Source organism: Micropterus salmoides, unplaced genomic scaffold (genome assembly GCF_014851395.1).
Source record: "Micropterus salmoides isolate LMB-PRFRI ecotype aquatic unplaced genomic scaffold, ASM1485139v1 Ms_hic_scaffold_14, whole genome shotgun sequence".
NCBI classification, from domain to species: domain Eukaryota; kingdom Metazoa; phylum Chordata; class Actinopteri; order Centrarchiformes; family Centrarchidae; genus Micropterus; species Micropterus salmoides.
In genome coordinates this window covers 27,379,235-27,403,891 of record NW_024040485.1, presented here as the reverse complement: position 1 = coordinate 27,403,891, position 24,657 = coordinate 27,379,235, and the positions used below count along the sequence as shown (strand labels likewise).

Here is a 24,657-nt window from a genome sequence, read left to right as displayed (position 1 = left end):
CCATGGGAGAAGTGTGCACTTCATCTGTGTAGACTCAAGAAATCTACCAGTTGTGTGAGTAACGTCTATGATTTACAACAGGAACACATTTCTTTCCTCTGTCCTCACATAACAAAAAAGTTATAACTGGAAAAAGAAATACCATTTTTTTTAAAAACTCCATTTTTCCTCTGGAGCCTCACCTTTGAAAGCTCTGGCACTAGTTGTGGTGAAGAGAACTTTTGCTGTTTGCTAGCTGAATGACCATGACTGAACATCCATCTTTCTTCTTCTTCTGACATTTGGACATAAAAGCCTTTCAGCAGTTTGGAGACAAAAAGCAAGCTAGTGATCTGTAACCCAAATCAAATCCCTCTGCTGTTGATTTATTCTGCTCAATACACCAAAAAAGAAACCTTAAGAGTTTATGTCCACATAGTCAGGCTAAATGCATATAGTCTGAAAACTCACTTGTTTTATTACAGAGCAATTATGTTAAATTTATTGTGAGGAAATGTTTCAATTTCTTTCTCCATTGTTTAATACAGGTCTACGCATGGGTCATCGATTGGGCATAATAAGCCTCACATCTTGTTAAATGTAAAAACTAACACATCTGTATCGCTATTTTGACAACAAGGACTAGAAATTGCAACCTTGACATTCATCAAACTTGAATGTGAACTTGATCATCAGTGAACTGTAATATCACTACAGACACAACAGGACTTTACCATCTTGTAACACATTTAAGTGTGCGTTCAGCTGCATTTACTGTAACATCCATATAAATACCATCTGAGCCATTGCTCTGCCCCTCCTAAAGGGAAGGTTAAAGGTCACTGACCAGTGGACAGCCAGAGGGCATCTTTCCTCTGGCTGTCTAAGTCTGTAAAGTCTAAGTCAATTTAATTTTAATTTTTTTAATTTTCTAACTGTTCAGTTATAGCCTCTCTAGATCTTGATTCCCAACATAAATGCTCTTTAAAAACCCTGATAATGATTTATGACTGACGTTATGGGCTCCTAGGATTTATGTTTCAGATGTTACATCCAAATGACTTGTATTATAATGTTGGGTTTTCCTGCTGTGAATCATATGCGGTCTCACGTCCAAGTCAATTTACAGTGGTGGCTGTCTTTGTCTCCCAGGAGATGAAGCATTATTCACTGTGGAGCAGCTCTAGGATTTGTCTGTGAAATAATCATTACAGGCAAGTCTCTGCTGAGCAGCTTAAATACTTAGTGGTACAAATTTACTACTTAAAAAAAAAAAAGGAGCCTAGTGATATCATAGACATAAAACAAACTCAACTTTAAGGTGGATATCCTCTTAAACCAACCATATAAACAGCACTTAGCCTACATTAGCATTCTGCAGCATCTGTACCTTTTTTTGAAAACCTTTTGCTACAGAGAGTACCCAAAATTCCTCACAAAGAATCAGACAGGATTTTTTTCCCCCAGGGAAAACGTTTAATACTTGTCATAATGAACATGGTGAGTCCAGAGCTGCTGTAGCAATCAAAGCTAAGAGATGGCTGTTTGATGCATGAAAACAAACACCACAATAATGCTTGGGTCACATGTTGAACACAGTGCTCTGTTGAAGCTACTCAAAACAATAACTCTGAGTACAGACTTCTGACTGAAGGCTGGCTGACTTCTGCTCATCACAATCACAATGCATTAGTAGCTTACATGATTTAAAAATCAGGAAACTCCACTCAAGTTTGGGAAATCAAATACAGAATTACTAGTCAAGGACAGCCCAGTCAGTCAATGTGTGTTTACTCAAACATCTATTGCGAGAGTTGGTCAGAAAAGTAAGGCTAGTGCAGTTAAAACAAGAGCTCTCACAGCAAAGCCATAGAACCCAAACATCGTACCATGCATCTTCAAATTGAAGGCTTACCTGTGCTTTCGTGTGTTAAGAAAACTGTTCTACTTTTTAAAGATAAACCATCTAAAAACTCAGTTTATCTCAAAAAAGTATCTTCACAAAGATGAAATAGTGATGTTTTTCTTTAACCCTGAAAGGTTGACTTGAGAAAAAAATCACAGTTCACCACAGGAAAGCTATTCAACAGTAACAGGGGTTGTCTTGAGCCAAAGCAATAACATGTGTGGACTCTTAAACTGAGTGGGGTGTCCTTGTAATTCTGTGGCAGTGAAAAATAGCAACATATTCTTGGGGGAGTTTTCAAGAAGCAGGCATACACAGTCGGCCACGCTGCATCGTTTTTTTGTTTAACAAACTGAAAGTGGTTCTATTAAATGAAAACTAGGCATTTGCCACAATGAATATGCAAGGTGTGTTACAGAGCTTTTCTCCAATGTCAGCACTTAAGAAAAATTGCATGAAATGGTCAGATTCAACAGTTCAAGTGAGTGAGCATGTGTGAGTGCAAAAAATATCCCAAAACATAAACATTCAATTTCAACGTAGCTTTTTTGCACAACTACATGATCAGACAAACGGTGATCCTCCGGCTTGAAATGCACCACTAGGATAGAAAACTAAACCCAACAAAAATACAGAATTGCCCTACTCATAAACATTAACACCAATATTCAGGTGAGGATCTGCTTGCTCATGAAAATGTGGTTGAAATAATGCATTAACAACAGCCTTGTGTCATTTTCTTGCTGCCATTACAGCAAAGCATTTGTTCCACGCGCAATTTAAATCCCTAACCCAATTTAAAGTGCAGAACTGTAGTGAACTGTGTGTGACACAAAGGCATCATTCTCAGTGTGAGGCCTTAAATGCCGGATTTCCAAGTTGATCTTTGATGATTTTAGATTGTTTTACATATCTGGAAAGTTCAGCACCCATATAATATGTAATTAAGAAAAAAAAGAAATGAAATCTAAAATACATTTCCACTCACATTGCAATAATTTAAAGAAAATTCATCAGAACCAATTCCACCATCTACTCAAACTGTGTCTCCACTCCTGTTAACACTGAGCTGAGATCAGTTATACAACCAGAAACCAAGAAGAAAAATGCAAAAGGGGTCGGTGTTTTCATTATCAATATCAGTGCTGCACTATAACTGTCCTCCAGCAGGTGTTACTATTACACTGAGCTGAACATGACAGGAAAATAAAAACATGGGAACTTAGAATACAGAACAAAAAGGATCTGTGTGTCAAAACTCCATGAATGTGAGAACAAAGACATCAGTTACTGACTACTACGGCAGGACTTTTAAGTTAAGAATTATATGAATGTGGTCTATCCTTGTAAAACAAAAATCGGATAAATATACGCTACTGCAATTATCATTGTCCACTGTCATGAAGACTTTCTCCGAGTTTGTTGCAGGTTCAGAGGTCAGACTTTGATGCTATATGTATAAAACATGTAAGAGAAATCCAACAGAAACCAGGTTTAACTCTCCTCCATTTAATTGAGAAAACAGATACTTGATTTTTTTTGTTATCAGGGAAAATATGAAATAGAAATCTTCAGGTTTTATATGCTCCCAAACTGCTGAATTGAGAAACATCCTTTGGCTAGAGAATGTTGTCCTATCCAACATGTGGATAATGAGAGTCCAAAAATTTCTATTAACATTTCTAAACTGAACTTGAGCATCGGCCTGGGCTATGGTAAATCCAATGAGCCCAAGGTGATCATCATCATCTTCAATGGATGGCTGAAAGATTGCTTCAGTTCTCACATAAAATATTTACAGTCCATCAAACGTTTAATACGACACTGAACTTATTACTTGCATAATGGGCTTAAGCCCATCTTTTCCAGGAGGCCGGAGGGGGGGAAAAAAATAAAATATAATAAAATCAGATTTCTCTTTTGGTGTAACTTTGGTAAAGGAAGTTAACCTAATGCATTATGCACACAAACACTAACAATCTGTCTTCACAGCAGATCATTGGCGCTAGTGTTCAGTGCCAACACATCAACAATTGATTTCCCACTTTTTTTTATAGAAAAGGGGAAAGTAATCTTGTATCTCATATTTATGTTATATTTTATTTTCCAATCTCCTGTTTTCAAACACTGACAGCATTTAGGATTACTTTAAAATTACTACAATTAGCTTTAAAGGGTAAGTCTAATGATATTCTTTCCATTTTTGCATTTGTAAGATTAATATTATCAATATCGGCCTTAAAATTTTGTATCTGTAAATACAACTCTAGTATAAACTCTTCTGCCTCTAGACGTGGTCGGATGACCTAGTTTGTTGGAAGCATGCTGAGACCTTCAGGATCCAGCACTGGAGCAATAAACCAGCGACACCAAGTTCTTTCCACTGAAGTGGACCAACAGGCCATTTAGTATGTTCCTTTAAAGACACATCTGAACTGCAATCACACCAATGGTAACAAAGAGCCACAGTGGCCTCCTGGAAAGTGCAGCCGCAGTACCCCATTCAACAACAGCGAGTTTGTGTGAAAATGTTGAGTGGACTTCCTCATACACACTTTTCTAATGCTACCCATCCCCTGGTGACTGTTATTGGTGAATTAAGTTATGTTTTTCCTCTCTGGGTTTCCAGCCTAAAAGTATAGATGCCTTCAGAAACCTGACAGCTTTCTGCCGTTTAATGCTACACGAGTCCCAGAGACGTACCAGCCACAGCTGAGATGTAAGCCTGAAACAAAGTAGAAAAAGAATGAGGGAGTGTGGATTTACCTTTGACAGACTGTCAGTATGCAGACTTTTTTGGGGCTGGCACAAGACAAGGAAAGGTGATAGAGGCTTTCACAGTTGGAAAGTCTGAAAAAGCCCTCCAGTTATGTTTTTGAACTTCTTAAACCTCAGAAACCTAAGCTGATCTCCCCCAGCAGAAACCTTGGTCACGTTGGATTCATCTGTCACACACGCTGAATCAAATGTCCCGGACTGAAAGGCTTGGAGGATGAAAACTTGGAGAGGACCCAGGAGGAGGACTGGCCTCTCCAGACCAGAAGCTTAATGGTACTTGGTAGACTTCTGCTCTCAGTGCACTTTGTGGTCAATCAATGAAGACAACCAGGGTATTCCGTAGTTAATGACCTCAAAGTGGGGCTGGGGATGAGCTAGAGTTCAAAGTTTTTCCTTCTTCATTTCTGTATCTTCCCCCCCACATTTGTCCTCATCCTCGCATGAATAAAAGCGTCTCTTTTGGAGGCACAAGAGTTGGTGAAGAGAGGCATCCATTGCAATGTGATGAGGTGTGTGTGTGTGTTTGTGTTGGGGGGTGGGGGTGGGGGGTGGTGGTGTTACCATATGTGGGATTCACAGTGAGTCATTTTAATGACGCCCACCCCTCCACCTAGCCGACGGTAGTTCATTCCTCCATACAACCTGGAAAGTAGTGAGAGTTAAATGATGAGGACGGAAAAGTTCCTATTTCCTTTTGTGCAGTAGACATTTGCTTAAAGGTACGTGTTATGGTACTCATTAATGTGAACGTGGCACAGAATAGAAGAGGAAAACAAGTAAAAATGAATCGCTGACTACCTTATTGGGGCTTATGTGACAAGAAAACATGGATAAGGAGAGTGAAATTGTAAATCCAGGGCAGGGAGGAGGGATTTAAATTTGTTTGTATGTTTGAATCAAATATGATGAAGTCAGGAGGCGGAGGTGGAATCACCCTGATCACGTGCACATGTGTGGATGTGTATCAAGCAAACACTTTTTACAAGCAATGCATTTTCAAAGTTCTAATAATTATATCAGCTCTAGTTTTCATTTAGAGTTCAGGGTCCTCTTGCAGTGTAGCTGATGTTCATCTACAATTTTCTGGAGTGTCCCAGTAATATCTGTTCTTACTGAAACTCCACAAATACTGATATACTGAATATCTTGTTTGATTCCATGGCAAAATATTAATTACACATGTAGGTCCCCTGTTTGTAGCATTTACAGTAAATTTAAACAATAATTGTATTTTAAGTAAGATATTTTTTGTAACTTAATTTGGTTATTTCCTAATTTAAATAATTTGCCTTCCTCAGTATATGTGATGTCATGTTATGTTATAATAAAACTATCATGTTCTACAGATATGTGAAGTGGGGCAAAAGTTGATTAACAAACTACTTTATTTGCTTACATTTCAGTGAAGTACACAAACGCACTCCGGTAGTGTAGTGTAATTTCATCTTTTTACAGACTGGCTCTTACCTCCATGTGTTGGCATCAGGGTCGTACACTTCTATAGTTTTGAGATACGTTGTCCCATCAAAGCCTCCAACTGCCATCAGCTGACCATTCACCACAGCCAAGCCCACCTACAGAAGCACTCAATTAAATCTTAGCCTCAGACACAGATTAAAGCCACGATCTCCTTTTACAGATTAAATGCTGTCTATCTAGTTATTGACATGTGTTTGAAGCAGTAACTACAACTATGCAAAAACAAACCTCATATTTCAACCAAACAAAACCCCAGAGCGCACACTCACCCCGCTCCGTCTGGACGTCATGGCCACCACAGGAGACCACTGGTTGGTCCGGGGGTTGTACCGCTCAGCACTGCTCAGCTCTGTGGTGTCGTCTCTCCCTCCAACAGAGTAAATCATGTCCTGGTAGACGGCACAGCCAAGGTGCTTCCTCCTGGTTCCCATGGGAGACACGGTGTGCCAGCGGTTCTCTTGAGGGTTGTAGCGTTCCACTGAAGAGGAGAGAAAGGAGGAAAAAAGGAAAATTATTACAGTGAACATGTTGACAATGCACATGTAGTGAACAGCCAGACCTTACTTGACTAGGGTGTGTATCGTGTATTGTTTTACGATAACTAAACTAACTAAGTACCAAAACAAGTACTTTTAAAGTGATACTGATACCAATAGAGTAATTCATTCGATACCTTGCGCTAAATGCCACCCTGTATTTTTATTGTTATGGACAAGCAAGGTGATCAATTTTCTTTTTTTCAATTAACTGTTACATAAAAATATTGGTTAATATTCTCCTCATCCTAATTAGGTCACCCTCACGGGTATTATTATACAGGGAAAGACTACTGCTTACAAGTTTTTTTGTAGGCATATTTGAGAGAGGAGGAGGGAAATAGTTTAGTGACCAAATGAGTTGTGGGAAACAAATTTAAGTTAATTTTTTGATACGTTTGTTGAAAGTAAACAGAATTATTTTAACTTTTGATCAATAAACTGAATTGAAAGATACCTGCGATTTGTTTTTCTGTTAGTGGTGAGTCGCAAACCCCAATAAAGACGAAAGTAAGGCCCCATCCACACTCCTGTGTTGTCAAATTAAAATGGAGACCTTTTGCTGTTTGCACCTCCCGTCTAGGCTAAAATGGCAAAAACGAAGACCTAAAATGGAGAAGTTCGAAACGCTGCCGACCCAGTTCTGCGTTTCGAAACTCCAGAGGGCTAAGTGAAGATGGGCCAAAACGGAGGACTTTAGAAACGATGATGCAGACGCTCACGCTCTGCTTTCTGATTGGGTCTTATAAGTCATGCAAAGCAGAAACACGATGCTGACAGAGTTTTAGTTTTGGTATTTTTATTAAAATATTCTGTACCGTGCAAATAACACTTAGGCCTATCTGCCTACACTTGTAGGCTACTTTGCATGTCGCCGTTTACTTTACGACTCCCAGTCCGTTTTCCCGCCACCACAGTCCCGTGTCACATTCAGTAACAGTCCCAGCTCGTCATTGGTGCATACAAAAAAAATAAATCTGGTCTGATTCTTCGTCTGCATTTCTTTATTCTTTCGCCAAATCTTCTGTAACTACGGAATAGACCATCTGCTTTATGTTTACACTGGCACGCGCATGCCCAGTGTATCTGAACGGGCACTAGATGTGTCGGTTTAATGTAGACGGGGATCACCTCTGATGCGCAGCTAAAACGTTGGTGTGGACGGAGATCATATTGGTTTTAATTCTCCATTTGTAAACTAAAACGAAGTAGTGTGGATGGGGCCTAAGAAGTAGAAAACGAGTAAGGAGTCTGTTTAAACAAGTCACTAAACTACACTAAAGAGTCTAAAGAAGAGTAAAATAGAGGCTAGGACTCCGGCCGATCACTACATCTGAAGCAGCCGGAGCTGCAGTTGGAGCATCCGTGAGTAAAATCAGTTGATCGCTGTTGTGAATAGCAAATTAAAATGTAGAGAGTAGTCTTAAATGATACCAGAAGATGAAACCAATGGAAAGCCAAGCTTGTGGTGATAAACTTGCAACAGTTGCTGTTAAAATCAGCATGGACTCTTGGACATGGACCAATTTTTTAAATAGAGTTTATGGTGCAGGCACATAAGAAAAAAAAAAAAGACAGGTTCCCTAATTTTTTGCCGCGATATGGTTACAAAAATTATCGAATAAAGTACTGGTTGGACTGGAGACGTTTCGCTTGTACTCGGGCTGTTTCGGCCGATACCATAAAGGTATCGAGTAGCGATACCCATCCCTAGTAGTGTCCTTATACTGCACTTTAAGCCAGATTAACTATTCCAACAATAAAACTGCCTTTTTCCTAACTAATCCCACTGTGTTACAGTTTTGAATGGATGGTCCCACCCTGCATTACATCTCACATGGAATTAAGGAAGCTTAATTGTATGAAAACTCTTGCACTGCCTTCTCCTAGAGTAGCAGAACATGATGATACCTTTTCTCTGATTCCTTCTTGTTGAAGTTCTGGGTTCAGTTAAGATTGTACTCCTCACATGACTCAGTACCGTACCCGTATTTAGTGGTGATGTTCCATCAGACCCTCCTACAGCGTACAGGAACCCCCCCAGCACAGCCACAGCTACACCCAGTCGCCTGGTGCTCATGGAGGCCACACGAGTCCATTTGTTCTCCTTAGGATCATACCTAAAGCATAAGAACGATTCCATTTTATTGGACAGTGCTATTACATAGCCTTACATCACAAATTAAAGAATAAATATAGCAAGTTATACATCATGAAGCACTGTGTGTGTACAGGACACACATCAACCTCATGTACGACCTCAAGTTGTAGGCTGTAGTTTTTAATCTGTTGGTTTAATTTCATATCCAAAAAACCAACACTAGCATAGATGGTTACATGGACATTTTATCATTTTTGATAAAAACATTTATCAGTTTTGACAGACACCTTTCTACAATGTTGAGACAGGAAACGCCGTCCTGTCCCCCTACAGCATACAGATAACCACCGAGGACAGCCACTCCCACACTGGTACGACAAGTGCTCGTGGGGGCCACATCGCTGCTCCACTGATTTGTCTTTGGATCATATCTGGACAGGAGATAAATGAAACTTTGATTTTACTTCTCCATCTTTTTGCTGTAGTAATGTGGAAAGACAAAAGCATGAAAATCTCAAGACAACGCGTGAATTATCTTGCCACACCTCTCCACAGAGTTGAGGTACGACGAGCCATCATGACCTCCCACCGCATACAACAAGTCATCCAAAACACTGACACCGACTCCACATCGCCGTTTACTCATTGATGCCACCATTCGCCACTCGTTGGTCTGGGGATCGTAACGCTCCACGCTGGAAATAGCGTCACCGCTGCACCAACCGCCAACTACAAGACAAGAAGACATGGGGGAAGAGGCAAAGGAGAGAGAGAGAGTGCACAATATTAAATTAAGTCATTTATGATCCTCTGCACTGGCATTGGTGTCTACATACAGGGCTCCTGCACATTTTCCATTTTAGAATTCCACTCAAAATGAAATTTCAAGATTTCTCTGAAGCTATTATTTAGAGAATAAAAAAATATTTTGAAATATTTTTTCTGAACTACAGGTCAGAGGAAAGACACCACACTGCAGTCCAAACTTTTTACAAGTCTAAATGACTGGAGACTCCCGAGAAATACTAACACATGCAGATATGACTGGAAGCAAGTTATTCAAAGCATTACAACTTTTTCTCCCCTATATAAAGATTTAATTCTCAAAGCCTCAGATTACTATTATGTTTTGGCCCTAATACCGTCGTAGTTGACAGACTACAATTCTGCCATTTGGTTTGTTATTATTTCGCTTATTTTCAGCTGACTGTTTACTGTTTGTGTACCAAATACACTAACTAGACACTGACAGTCAAACATGGTTAAGATTTTATTTTTTGATCTGTTATTATTATTGCTAGGGACAACTCAGTATTTGCTGGATATTGGTGCTTCTTCCAAGGCCCTTGGAATTTTACATAGAAAACAAAATAGGGGCAATAGTCTGGAAACAAACATTTTTCCATACTTTCTTGTCTTTTTTCCCATTCTTATCCAAACCTAGAAATTACTCAAATCAAATTCCATGCTTTTTCATACTGCGCAGGAACCATGTATACACTAGACTAGTACATACATCTACAAATCTGATGCAAAGGAAAACCTGGGGTGTTTCTCAAAACCAAGAATGCAAAGAATGGACGTTCTTGCTAGTCGTTCTTGGAAGAATGAACTTGCAATGTCACAAGCACACAAAACGCTGCTGGCAGTTTGAGACCATGCATTCTTGCTGGTATTGCGCAATACGTCCAGCACAGAGGCCGCCTGCATTGCAACAGCCAGGCTTTCTCCCCAAAACTAAAAGCTCAGAATCAGGTTTATTGTAGGTTTTAACTTACCAAGATCTATCTGCACATAAAAAAAAATTATATAAAGCACAACTCTACTGTACACTAGCAATGTAATGTCTAATATAATAATAATATTAAAGGAGACCTATTATGCTTTTCCACATTTTATGACTTATCTACAACAATGTTGGATGTTCATGTTAAACATGAGGCATTTATAAGAAATCACTGTGAGCAAAAACCTCAGGTTTCCTCCTGTTCTGAAAGCTCTGTTTTGAACTGCTTTTTCTACCAAGGGCTCCGTTCTATGTATTACCGAGCCAGACGGTGTTCCATATAGGGTCATGTGCTCCCACACTAAGGCATGGCAATGCTCAGTCTGCCTGTTCTGCAACAACAGCCTAGCCTGGTAACATGCTTCAGGTCTTGGCCAATGAGACAGTGGGCTTTGAGAGGGGGGGCCATAAAGAGACAGGAGCATCTACCGCCTGTTCAGACAGACAGACTGAAATGAAGCCCTACACGAAGAGTCAGTATAAGAAAATAAAATATTTATTTATTTAATATAAACTTTGAGTCATGCAAAGCTGCCATACAGGAGTCACAGGACTACAATATAGGTCTGGAAAAGCAGTTGAATAGGTCTCCTTTAACAATAACAATAATAATAATAATAATGCAAAGACAGTCGCCTTTTATACGATTTCTGATAATTTTTTCCGAAGTTTCACAAGCCCTGATTTTTTGTATATCACCATTTTTCTGTACATCATCAAGACGTCTCTTGATTTAAGTTAAAATCTTACAAAATTACTCACAATGTAATGACAGAATAGCGGTACGAACGTTAAAACTATCATACAGCTGTTGGTCTTTAATCTGCTGTTGTTGTCATAACTCCGAAAATGTTTGAGCACATTTTAGATTTGCCATCATTTTTAGTAAAACTGCCAATATTCGACATCTACACAGCTGATTTCTCACCTCAAACCTTCTCAGAAGTGGATTAAGTGATGAAATAGCGTACGAAAATAGTACAAAACGTTCTGTTGTTGGCCTCTCTCTCAGCTTCTTTCAGCCCCTCGCTTGAGTGCCGACCTGAATGCTGGGATATCTCTGCCGTCAAGTTCACACAAGTTACCAACCGATGCATCCTCAGTAAAATGGGTGTGTCAAGAACACTTCCAGGATTTTTAACTGTTCTTGTCAAAATGCAAACTTGTGTATTGGGACAGTACTTGGGCCACAAAAGATGATGTTTCACAAGAACACAAGTACAGACACAAACATAGATTGAGAAAGGCCCCTGGTATACAGTGAGGAAAATAAGTATTTGAACACCCTGTTATTTTGCAAGTTCTCCCACTTAGAAATCATGGAGGGGTCTGAAATTGTCATCGTAGGTGCATGTCCACTGTGAGAGACAATCCAAAAAATAATAATACAGAAATCACAATGTATGATTTTTTAACTATTTATTTGTATGATACAGCTGCAAATAAGTATTTGAACACCTGTCTATCAGCTAGAATTCTGACTCTCAAAGACCTGTTAGTCTGCCTTCAAAATGTCCACCTCCACTCCATTTATTATCCTAAATTAGATGCACCTGTTTGAGGTCGTTAGCTGCATAAAGACACCTGTCCACCCCATACAATCAGTAAGAATCCAACTACTAACATGGCCAAGACCAAAGAGCTGTCCAAAGACACTAGAGACAAAATTGTACACCTCCACAAGGCTGGAAAGGGCTACGGGGAAATTGCCAAGCAGCTTGGTGAAAAAAGGTCCACTGTTGGAGCAATCATTAGAAAATGGAAGAAGCTAAACATGACTGTCAATCTCCCTCGGACTGGGGCTCCATGCAAGATCTCACCTCGTGGGGTCTCAATGATCCTAAGAAAGGTGAGAAATCAGCCCAGAACTACACGGGAGGAGCTGGTCAATGACCTGAAAAGAGCTGGGACCACCGTTTCCAAGGTTACCGTTGGTAATACACTAAGACGTCATGGTTTGAAATCACGCATGGCACGGAAGGTTCCCCTGCTTAAACCAGCACATGTCAAGGCCCGTCTTCAGTTTGCCAATGACCATTTGGATGATCCAGAGGAGTCATGGGAGAAAGTCATGTGGTCAGATGAGACCAAAATAGAACTTTTTGGTCATAATTCCACTAACCGTGTTTGGAGGAAGAAGGATGATGAGTACCATCCCAAGAACACCACCCCTACTGTGAAGCATGGGGGTGGTAGCATCATGCTTTGGGGGTGTTTTTCTGCACATGGGACAGGGCGACTGCACTGTATTAAGGAGAGGATGACCGGGGCCATGTATTGCGAGATTTTGGGGAACAACCTCCTTCCCTCAGTTAGTGCATTGAAGATGGGTCGAGGCTGGGTCTTCCAACATGACAATGGCCTGAAGCACACAGCCAGGATAATCAAGGAGTGGCTCTGTAAGAAGCATATCAAGGTTCTGGCGTGGCCTAGCCAGTCTCCAGACCTAAACCCAATAGAGAATCTTTGGAGGGAGCTCAAACTCCGTGTTTCTCAGAGACAGCCCAGAAACCTGACTGATCTAGAGAAGATCTGTGTGGAGGAGTGGGCCAAAATCCCTCCTGCAGTGTGTGCAAACCTGGTGAAAAACTACAGGAAACGTTTGACCTCTGTAATTGCAAACAAAGGCTACTGTACCAAATATTAACATTGATTTTCTCAGGTGTTCAAATACTTATTTGCAGCTGTATCATACAAATAAATAGTTAAAAAATCATGCATTGTGATTTCTGGATTATTTTTTTTTAGATTATGTCTCTCACAGTGGACATGCACCTACGATGACAATTTCAGACCCCTCCATGATTTCTAAGTGGGAGAACTTGCAAAATAGCAGGGTGTTCAAATACTTATTTTCCTCACTGTAAATGTATTGCCTAAAAAGGTACTGACCTGCAAAGAGCACCTCTCCACAGCGGATGGGTTTCCTTGGCCGGGTTCTGGGGCCCTGCATCAGCGGCCTCTCCTGTGGTAGCAGCAGGTAATTCTTAGCCTCATCAACCAGGTCTCTAAGACAAAAACAAAATAAGTATATGATAAACACAATGTCAATCATAAATGAAGGTGACATATTGTTACTGAATGATCATTGTATAAAATTGAGGTAGCTGTTTCTCCTCTCTGTATTTTTCAATCTCAACTTCAAAATTTCATAAATGTGTTGTCTGGCAATTTAAAGAAATCCACCATCGTCCTGGATCCAGATCAGCACCAGCAGTATTTTCCCAAAAAAACATTCAAATTGTTGACAAACAACACCCACCTGCACTCTTCGTCACTTTTAATGAGAGGGTCTGACCCAACGGTGCCCACTAGGAACTTGGGGCTTAGCAGTGGTAGACGCACATGCTGCAGGACCTACAGAACACATGAAATCCATGTCAGTCCTGAAGTGTTCTTCTGCAGTAGAACAACTACAACAGAAGTCTGAAGTAATGTTGAGGGTATATGGCTGGATTGTACACTAATAACCATACTGGTAACAGAACAACTAACTGTTGTGGTAGGATATTTCTGCAGCCACAAACCTGCGGTAGCTGTGGTCTGCGTTCCTGGATGCTGTATTTCACCCAGGCCATCACAGCGTTGAAAACCTGCTCCTCGCTTCGAACATTGAGCTCATCGCTGGAAATGATGTCAATCAACTGGTTGGCAGGTAGCAGCATGAACTCTTCACTTTCCATTACCTAGGACAAAACAGCAGAACAGTGAGTCAGCAGCTCTGACACAAAGAGAAAACATTACAATTAAATACTCCAGATTTCCCTTTTAAGATACCGTTACTGTCTGGGATTTTTATTTAAAAATTATTAATATCGTCTTTGAGAAGTTTTTTTTTTTTTTTTTTTTTTAAATAAGCTCATCCTGAGCTTCAAAATACAACAAAATACTACAAATACTACAAAATCTTGAATTTTGAAAATCAGAAATGACTTTGTGTCTATGTACAGAAACACACACACACACACACACACACACACGAGTACGTTAGCGCAGTATCAACAAATAACTGACTTAGTCGTTTTTCTGGCAATAGTCACACCGTTTACTGGAGTGGATAATATCGCAATGGCAACACCTTTACAACCAAAAACCTCCAATGTGTTAAACCTTTACTCTTAACTCTGCCAAAAGGCTTGTGAATTGCATCACTTGCAAAGCTGACCTTATATGGCACAGGAGCACATCAGAGCATCTGAAAAGGAGGCATGTTTGGCTCTCTGAATGATTAATTCAGCACGGACCGGGCAGGATGATCGAATTTCGTGCAAAATGCAAAAGAGAAATCCATGAACGATCCTAGTATTTTGTCACCCTATGCACGCCACACGCCTCTGTGAAGCTAGGAGGCTCAGCCAGAACATCAAACCAACCATTTTTATCCACATGAAAACCACATTAAATACCAAGCATCTAAATGAACTTATATCACAACATAAACAGTTCTTTAATCACTGTACATGGCTGCATTTATTGCCTTCCAGATATCTCTCATCGCATCCTACACCGCAGTCCGACCACTCTAAAGAAAGCTCAGCTCCAGCTCTGATCAGCTCATGTCACTCAAATCACAAAAATCACAGAGTTATTAGCTGAATAACAATAACAACAAGACACACAAATCTATTTTTACAGTTACAACTGCTGGCTGACTTTTACCGTTTTCACTGTTTTCAGTCCAGCTCAAGACAAAGAGAAAGAACCCACTTACAGGATGTTCTGTTCTCAACTTGTGTGCTTGTAAAGCATGGGAGTGCTTTTGGCCACAGGAATGTTGATGTCACTGTTTTATCAATATTTCAATGTTTTGGAAGCTTTAAATTATTTGGAACGTGGTTGTATGGACAGAAATAGTGTTTTGAAGAAAACTCCCAATAAAAGTGAACCTATAAGCAGTAAATATGGCCAAAACAAGGACATTCGCCTGGTATATTTTTGAAAAATTGTCTAATAACTGTTGTATATTAGTTTCTTTTCATCAAATTTACAGTTGTATTCCATGTGTATTAGAAGATATTCAGTTGCATTATAATCAGTTGGATGATGGTTTTGATGGTGATTTTATACCAGGCAAGGATGAAAATATCATATTTTCCTTTATTGCATCTCCATTTACTCTTTAATAGAAAAATAAATAGGTTCAGTTGATTTATATTCCTTAGTTTCCGACCTTTCAAATGAGACCAGAATTATGCATCTAGGTCTAATGGATGAGGAGTTATTACTGAGTTATTTGGGGTGTTATTTTAGGCATTTCTCCTGGAAATAGGTTTCTGTTTCCAAAAGGTTAAGACTCGTCTCGGTAAGCTGGTGGGCTAGCAAGCCATCTTAATGTTGAAAGCTCGGATAGCCTCACGTTATGAGCTAGATTTTTTCTTGATCAATGAATTATTAATGGAGTTGAGATTAGCAAATAATTATCATACCCAACTATCCTGTTCACATTTCACAAATGTGCCCTAACTTTACAATCTTAAACACTGCATCATTCAAGGTGACAGTTCAGTGTTTGGAGAATGTGTTACTGCCGAGTGCACACGTTTAGAGAACACAGGAAAAAGTCATACTTTATGAAACGCAAAAGACTCCTGTCCTTATGTGCGTGCCCAATGTGGTGTGTTGTATAAGAGGGATAGTTCACTAAAAGATGTATTTTTGAATGAAGTATGCGTCTTTATTGTTAGTTAGCACAAGCCATAACAACCTCACCAAATCCATAGATCATTAGACATCATCAAAATAGTACGAAACTAAGGTGATGCATTTTACAACCAGTCATCAATCTGCCTCCTCTATCATCACACATCTTATATTGCAATTTTCACACATGACTTTTGAAATTGAAAACAACTCATTACGGCCAGTTCCAGGCCGATGACATTGCTATGACAAGTCATGAAAAGGGACTATTAGACCTCTCAGGCTGAAGTCGGGCCGAGCTATGCTGGAAAGTGTGCAATGTTATGTTAAAGGTTACTAATTAAGAAGGCTCACAAAAGGTGTACGTTGTCACACCATGATGTGTGTCACAAAACAAATAGCAAGATGAGGGAGATAATAGTTGCAGTCTGTGAACACCAACACAGTCCTGAGAAGAAGTCTAGACGTCATTGTCTTGTTGAGTTACTGATTATGTAACCGTTTAATCTAAAGGTATATGCACAAATGTACTATTTTGCATCAGTTTGGATCTTATAATTTAGATGATGCAAAATGTAAATCCTTACTTTGCGTATTTAAAATCAAGCATATAGAATTAGTATAAATGTTTTATGGATGTTAACAGTCAATGGGAATACTCAACAGATTCTGCCAAGAGAAGAGCATCAAGAAATCCCATTTACAGGACCATTCTATGTGACTGTTTCACTGTCCATCCATCTGTCAGTCAACTTGGTTGTCACTTCACACAAATGTTTAGTTTGTCAGAAATGTCATAAACTTCTCTATTTTCACCTTAGGCAGCAAAGACACAATGTCAGATGCAAGACAAGATGACAGCCCATGTGTCAGTTGCTGTGCAGCCCAGACAAGTCAACAGCGTGAAGCCTGTTTCCCCTTTCTATTCACTTACAAGCTGCAAACCAACCTTTTTTTTATGCCCGTCTAAATTAAAATCTCTGGATAAAGAATTACTGGAGAAGGATTCTGAAGGTTCTCAAATATTTTTATGCTTATCATTATTAATATCATATAACTAACTTCACAAAGCAAGATGTCTGTATAAACACATTCACATACAAAGTGAAACTAAAACAGAAGAGTGTCCCATCACCTTTTTCTTTACTGCATTCATTTATTCTAAAAAGCAACGTACTGTGAAGGTACAAACCCTCATCTTCTGTGCTATATTAGCATGAATCGCACCTCACGTCTCCAACGGACATTTATTATCATGAATCAACAGACTGGCTTTGTTTCTATGTTTACAATCCCCTGTGAAACTAAATCGCCACACAAACACCTTTATTTGTTATTGTATGAACACATCCTGAGCATGTGACACGACTTTCAGCTGATGACAGACACATGCTTGGTTCCACATGCTTTCCATAAGAAACAGTTACTACCTTGCATGCAAGGATCTGTGTAATTGCTAATTTTCCAGGAGAGTTTTAAACTATGACAAAGACCAAAGACAAAGAATGTATAGCTCCAATATACAGTAATAACTCATAGTTGTGTGCTGTGTTTCTTTATATCCAAAATCAACAAATAAAAGTGACTAAAACTGAAAAATGTGGGTCTAGTTTGCTTGGATAGCTTTAAACATCAAGTGTAAAAAAACAGACACATGTGAATGGTCAGAAACAACCTGTGTGGAGAGCGTTTCTTTTTCTGCAGCTTCCATCTAAACTCACCTGTCACATTTTTCTAACATTCAGTGCAACATGTGACTTTTAGGAATTGTAGGGGAGTGTGGACAGGTATGTATCGATGTTCTTACCTCCTGAAAATTGTGCTGGGTGAACTTGTCCGCAATGCGGAGCAGCTCGCGGCAGGAGTGTGTGTCTGCGAAGGCCCTGATGCCCAGACAGTTGGAGGGATCGAGCTGCCTCTTGAGGAACTCGCAGCAGGCCTCCTGAATCTCAGCCAGCTGGAGAAGACAGGCTGCGGGAAGCAGCGTCTGGACATTTCCCTCCTCTACAGTCACCTAGGAGAAGGGAGGTCAGGACATTAGAGACTCTTCACATATACAGCAGTCGTTTTATGTGCACGTGTTCTCGGGCAGACTTCACTCAGTTAAAAAAAATTGGTAGAGTATTAAGTTACATTACAAGACATTTTACACACGGACCAGGTAAAGCAGCAGTGAACACACAGGGTGCAGATGTTGGTTTCAGTTGTTTGATGCCGTGATAATGGATCTTGGGTGGAAATATACGGAAAAAAGACTAGTTCTCAGTCTTTTAGGAGACTTTATAAAACATACTGCTGATGGAGAAAATGGAGAAGAGAATTCCGAGGCAGGTGCAAAGCATACTTAAAAACAATAATAAGAATGTTCGTGGTCATTAAAAGCTGCTTTCACAGGGAAATATAAAGTGAAAATTTGAGATTATTTTTTGCTGTGGGGGCCGGGGTTTTACAATCACGTCCCTCACTCATCGTCCCAACCCTAATGGTTACGCATATCAGTAGTGATGCATGGCATTGTATGACCATAAATGTTACTGTAAACAACACAATCACCTATCCCTAATGCCACATATCAATGAAACACTGTTCACTACCACTGTTGTTACCTGTGAGGTGTAGGCAAAGTCAATGAGCAGCTCCATGGCTCTCTCATCGATGTCACGGATAACCACTTCAGTCTGCCTGCTCTCTGCCAGCTCTCCAGTGAACATCGCCCTGAAGAGAACATGGGAACAAAGAGATGTTATTGTTACAGCCAGCACTGCAAGTACTCCACCTGCGCTTTGATGTTAATTCATTAGCTAATGGATTCATCTCCAGAGGTGAGTTGAACACAGTGTTTGTCTCTTTGTACCTGAAGTAGGGGCTGCAGGCGGACAGGATCACACGGTGAGCATAAATCTTCTTGGCACCCACCACCAGCACCACGTCACAAAGCTCACGGTGTTTTCGCAACAGGTTGATCACCTCCAGGGTCTGTCGTGGGTGTTTGTCCGAGACATACGGCATGCGTGCAGGCTGGGGGACCCCTTCAGGGAGCTTGTTGGGGTCCCCCAGAGTACAGCGGCTGGTGATGTCCATTCCAGTGGCGTCTTGGCGTGCGCTGGTGGCCCTAAAGGTGAACCAAATGAGAAATATTAATATTTCCTTGGTTTTCACGTGTCACATCTTAAAACCTTGTCTTGTTCAGCTCCGCAGTCATGTTGTTAATTTAACACTAACATTGTAAACAAATGTGAGCTTTTATAAACAGGGCTTTGATGCAGTGTTTGCAAATATTTGCATATCATGTTATAGGCCACAAATTACTTAAGTGCTGAAGGAAAGCATTAACTTTTCTTGCTCTCTTTGCTTTTAAGAGACTTACATCTTTTATTATTGCTCTCTTTTTTTATATAATTGTACTTTTTAAACAGTTTATTTTAAAATGTTTTGATTTATAATATTTCTAGTCATCTCTTATCAATTTGTGCAGCACTTTAAGCTGAATTTTGTATATAAATGGTCCTGTGTAAATAAAGTTCAATATTCAATTCTTTGTAAACATGATTCAAAGTTGCCGTAGTCTCTTTCTCTGATCAGCAGGCACATGTCACAAATTGAATATCTGAATATTGACAAATCTCATTGCTTAGTTATAATTACACCCTTTTCACACCAAGAAATGTGGGAAAACCTGCTAAAAATATGCAATTGACTGCTTTCACATTCACAGAGTTTACTTTTTCAGTTTCGATGTCATGCCGCTACCAGACGACAGGTTAGTTGAATGTTCATGTCTTAAAAAGCTTTGACAATATTTAAAGACCCATGACAAAAGTAAAGACACCAGGGTCCTCACTTTCATAGTCTTCCACTGGTTTTCATATTATAATTTCACACAAGAAGAAGGAGCACGCACACACACACACACACACACACACAGTATACATATATATTTAATAAATTGTTAATAAACTGTGTTACTTAAAACATTTTTCACTGCGCTCTGTGGAAAACAAGCTGATCACAATAACCAACAATAGATTCTATGTTTTTTATGTCTCTGCACATTATTTTTCTGTATTATTTTATTATTTTACTTTCAAGCAAATTCCTCATCCATGTAAAATACTACTTGTCAATAAAGCTCTTTCTGATTCTGATGTCTCCAAAAGAGAGAATGTGTTATGAATGTGAATATGTTGCCTGACACACACACACATACACGATCAGGAGCAATTTGGGTTGCAGTATCTTGCTCAAGGACACTTGCAGAATGGAGGAGCCAGGGATCAAACCACCGACCTTCTGATTAGCGGACGACCCGCTCTAGCTCCTGAGCCACAGCCGCCCACAAGCTTCCCACTGTATATATACAATGTTGTTAAGAATACTTAATAGAACGGGATCAGTATAGGTCGACGTTGCTTCCAGCAAATCCTGACCTGAGCACCCTTACTGTGCTCTGTATCTTTTCTTTTTGTTTTACACAGCAAAGTCATATTCACATTACATATTAATTTCACAGCAAGGAGCATGCCTGTGTCCTGCTGACTTAATGTGTAGGATATAGTGTATTAAATATACAAACTACAGGGAGTCTCGTTCCAAACGGTCAGGCTACTTTATTCAAAACTGTCATGGTAGATATTTGTGAGCTACTTACTAAATCAGCACAGAATTCTCCAACAAATCTCTCTCTCGGGTTCCTGTCCATTCTCCTTAGAGCAGATTGACCAAGAGAATCGATTAAGTGCAATTTTTTTGTTTTGTGTTGTGGACCTGCATTTGGTGGGTCCCCTAATTGCAAAGGCAACATTTTATTTACAGCATGTGTGTTTCTCAGACAATTAAAAGAATTAAAGGAACTCCTGCTCAACATCACCCCTCCACCCAACTCTCCATTGGGCCATTAACCTGTGAGAGAACAGATACTGCACATGTCTTAAATGAAAGGTTTAGCAAAGCAAAAAGGCCGTGGTCAGATGCACCCAGTCCTCTGGAGGCTGGGAGGCGGGGAGAACTCTGGGTAGAACCCCCAATGACTAGTCTTTGACCCAGGGCAAACTGTGTATAGCAGGGATTTGTCTGCCTTGTAGACAAGCTTATGTGGTGACATAACAGGACGGGTGCCACCGAGTCATGGGAGGTTCACAAAAGGTCTCTAAGTAAGACTCATTCTGAAACAATTTCACTGCTATAGTGAATAGTTGAACATTTTTTCTTCTTCAGTACAAAACCTTTTTCAGCCTACATGGACATTCATCGCCTGTCATGGTAGTGACATTAAATATAAGGTTTGATTAAAAGCCATTCTTGTTTAAGTTTAGTCTGAAGAGAGTCTGGAAATAATATCCACAGCATTTTCATTCAGAGAAAGATTCATATACACATTCCTTCAAACTTTAATACCACACCTACCTGCGCATTGGTTTTGCGTCCATGCACTGAAAAACAATATCCGGTTTCACACCTTGAAATTGACCTACAAAGACAAGAAAACTAATCAGATTCTTTGTGAACAGTCTGTCCTCACCACAAACGTAACAGAAGTTTAGCTTCTGCCTGTACATGCAGGCAGTGTTTGCCAGAGAGCCGCTTTCACAATTTCCCTATATTACATTTTGTCATTGGCATCTACTTTAATGTGTCCTTTTCGAAAGCATGCTGACAAAAAAGCTACAACATACTCTTGTGAGGGCACAACCCTTTCTTGCCACCTTCCGACTTTGATTTGTAGCCATGTCTCCAAGCAAGACTGGGATCAGAAAGATGTGTTTGCTTACACTGAGTCACCAGTTTATTAGAAACACCACACAACACTGCAAACAAATGTTTAATTAACTCTGTGGTTTTTTGGAGACCATAATTATTTAGTTACGTGTCTGTTACCATGACATGTGTAAATGGGGTTGGACATATTGTAAAACAATGACCATATAGTATATAGAATCTACACTTGTCATGTGCAAGATCAATATACACTTCAAGCTCCACAAAGGTAGTATTTATTTGCAAGGTAATTGTATTGAGCTGAAATACACATTTTACAATTGTGGCCATAGTTCTGGTAACTTGATGTGTTTGCTAGTTACACATTAAGGTTTGAAATAAGACGGCAGTGATTCATTTTATTGTTATTATTAACACTATGGAGTAGTATTCCCATACAACCTATCAGTGTGCTTTATCTTAGGGTATTCAATGAGGTTAAGAGAATGAATAGAATAAATCATAAATGGGTTAATTACAGACCTATTTTTTTATCAGAATATTATAATATCCTGTTTCACAAGATCACCAAGACAGCGGCTGAGATGTTCACTTACTTTTATATACCAATACAAATACAGTAATATATAACATGATGTCAGTCCTATCACTTCATATAACGTAAATACACGCTGGCTCGCTGAGGGTTATTTGTTTCAAGCTGCATTCTTCGCAAGATTTAACAAGCAGTTTCAGCAGATACACATTTCGCGAGGCGAAGTCAGCTAACAACAGTTAGCTAGTTAGCTAATCGCAATTTCCAACATTGTGCTAAGAATTAAGATTCTAGTGTTGATAGTTATTTCTGGTAGAACAGACTTAGCTAAATATACGGAATGTCTGCCTGAATGTCTGGGACATATTTTATCCGCGCAGAACTAAATCAATAAACTAGCAAATTAACTAAATCAGTAAACTAACGTTAGTTAATGAGTTTAACGTTAAGAGCATTTTCCGAGGACGTCTGGGAATGCTAACTTATGTGCTATCGCTAGCACAGTTGCAGGGAATCCACAGGCGTTACATTTTAACGTTAAAATGAATCTAAACAATCAAAAAAGGAAATATAACAACAAGTGAGGACATCCACTAACATGTTTAGGGTCTCAGGAGCCGCGTGAGAGTCTCTCTCAGCAGCGGGTCAAAACACACGGACTGGATGTTATTAACTGTAACTTCATGCTAACGTTTACTAAGTTAATGTGTTTACATTGTTAACAGTGCCAATTAACTGACAACAAAATAAATGTTTAAGACGGTTTTACCTTATATTTCCATCCCAACGACACAGAGAAGTCACCCTGGTTGCTAATGTTTACAATTTAATGCTGTCGGTTAAACGCTGGTGCTTCTTCTTCCTTGGTGTTATTATGCGCATGCCAAACGCCAAGCGCCACTTCCGGACTGTGGGTTTTCAAAATAAAAGCATTGGATTACGTCATTGCAAAGATGCAGAAAAAGTCCCGGACAGTCTTCAATTACGTCCTGTCCTGTTTGTCCCTAAAATTAGTCTAAAGCTGTATTTTTATTAGTTATAGCCTTTTAAAACTTTAATTCAGGATCCCTGTAACAAAATATTTTGGTGTTGACCACAGATGGCAAGGCAAGGAAATTATTAGGCCTGTAGAACATTTCAACAACAAGGTAATTCAAAGTGCTTTACATAACTACAGCAGGGAAATATAAAAAAGTTTTAAAAGTTGAATAGAAAATAAAAACAGTCAGGTCTCCCACCTTTGCTTATTTTACTGCTTTGATTCCCCATCTCCAACTCTGTCCCCCCTTTAGCTACTTAGGGAATCTAACCCTACTTTAGAGACAGTCATCACTGTAAATCCAGATTGTCCATGTTACAAACTCTGGTAAAAACAACTTACTTCGGGAACTATTCTGGCCAGGGCCTTAACCAGGGTTTAGAAATAAGTGAGGTCCAGATTTTTTGTTGTTTATTTACGGTAAATCATATCAAAAATTACACCTAAACACAACATAGCCTATACAATACAGTCACACAAACAAGTGATCTATAATGAAACAGATACAAAGGGACCTGTTGGCAAAATATAGGCTAGGTAAATTTATTAAAGCTGTTTTTTTCTTCTTTGTGTGTGTGTGTGTGTGTGCACCAGCTGAATTGCCGTGATGCCCCCTGCCAAACTTATTATTTGCGAGGACATTTTTACCCCAGCAACCGGTCCCTAGCTGTCCAGCTGATTTCTTTATTGATCGTGCTTTCCCCAAGTCTGGACGCTGATGGGGAACAGTTTTTCAAGTTGAAATAATCACCTGTGTCTGCATGGTCCTAAAGCCTTTGTTGAAGTTGGTCACGTTATTAATTATTATTATTAAATATTTTATCAATCTTTTGGTGACCTCATAGCTGGCCACGATCCCGACTCTCTATTGGCTACAGTAGGGGCTGCAGGGTATATCAAGGACAGTGTGTCAAGTTAGTGTTGTTATAGCCACAAAGTAACAGGCATGCATTGTCTTTTGCCCTTTTGTTTTCTAGTGTAGGCCTAGATAAAGATAGTTGAAGTTGCAGGGACAAGGAAAGTGTAGCTGCAGTCAGCCACAGATAAGAAGCATAATTAGGCCCACATATTGAGGAGAGTAAGAAGGTATATAAAATGTGAATTAATGTAATATGGAACCTCATACTCACATGTACTCTGTATTGGATCTTCAGTAAGCTTTC

General features: G+C 39.6%; 1 protein-coding gene across 3 annotated transcripts; it reads right to left on the bottom strand.

The window, feature by feature from the left end:
* Window positions 1–1,432: 1,432 nt before the first annotated feature.
* klhl20 (kelch-like family member 20) lies at window positions 1,433–23,356 on the bottom strand. Of its 3 annotated transcripts, XM_038718845.1 has the most exons (15): window positions 23,225–23,243; window positions 21,609–21,672; window positions 19,277–19,317; window positions 19,060–19,227; window positions 18,812–18,920; window positions 18,013–18,219; window positions 14,093–14,251; window positions 13,828–13,922; window positions 13,458–13,573; window positions 9,325–9,508; window positions 9,067–9,210; window positions 8,665–8,798; window positions 6,412–6,620; window positions 6,131–6,237; window positions 1,433–5,305 (listed from the first exon to the last, which is right to left on the bottom strand). In XM_038718845.1, the coding sequence occupies exons 4-15, from the start codon at window positions 19,212–19,214 to the stop codon at window positions 5,221–5,223; spliced, it is 1,704 nt and encodes a 567-aa protein (XP_038574773.1). In that variant the 5' UTR covers window positions 19,215–19,227; window positions 19,277–19,317; window positions 21,609–21,672; window positions 23,225–23,243; the 3' UTR covers window positions 1,433–5,220. The 3 variants fall into 3 exon arrangements, with proteins under 3 accessions (XP_038574773.1, XP_038574772.1, XP_038574774.1); XM_038718844.1 differs by having other exon boundaries at window positions 19,060–19,317; window positions 23,225–23,356; XM_038718846.1 differs by lacking the exon at window positions 23,225–23,243 and having other exon boundaries at window positions 19,060–19,229; window positions 19,279–19,317.
* Window positions 23,357–24,657: the final 1,301 nt, after the last annotated feature.

Bases quoted from the DNA above. Each gene is read 5' to 3' on its own strand.
- klhl20 (XM_038718844.1), bottom strand. From the start codon at position 21,631: ATGGACGCAAAACCAATGCGCAG. The intron at 19,318-21,608 runs GTAGGTGTGGTA...GTTCACCTTTAG, and splicing joins GACGCAAAACCAATGCGCAG to GGCCACCAGCGCACGCCAAG. The intron at 18,921-19,059 runs GTACAAAGAGAC...TGTTCTCTTCAG, and splicing joins GCCTGCAGCCCCTACTTCAG to GGCGATGTTCACTGGAGAGC.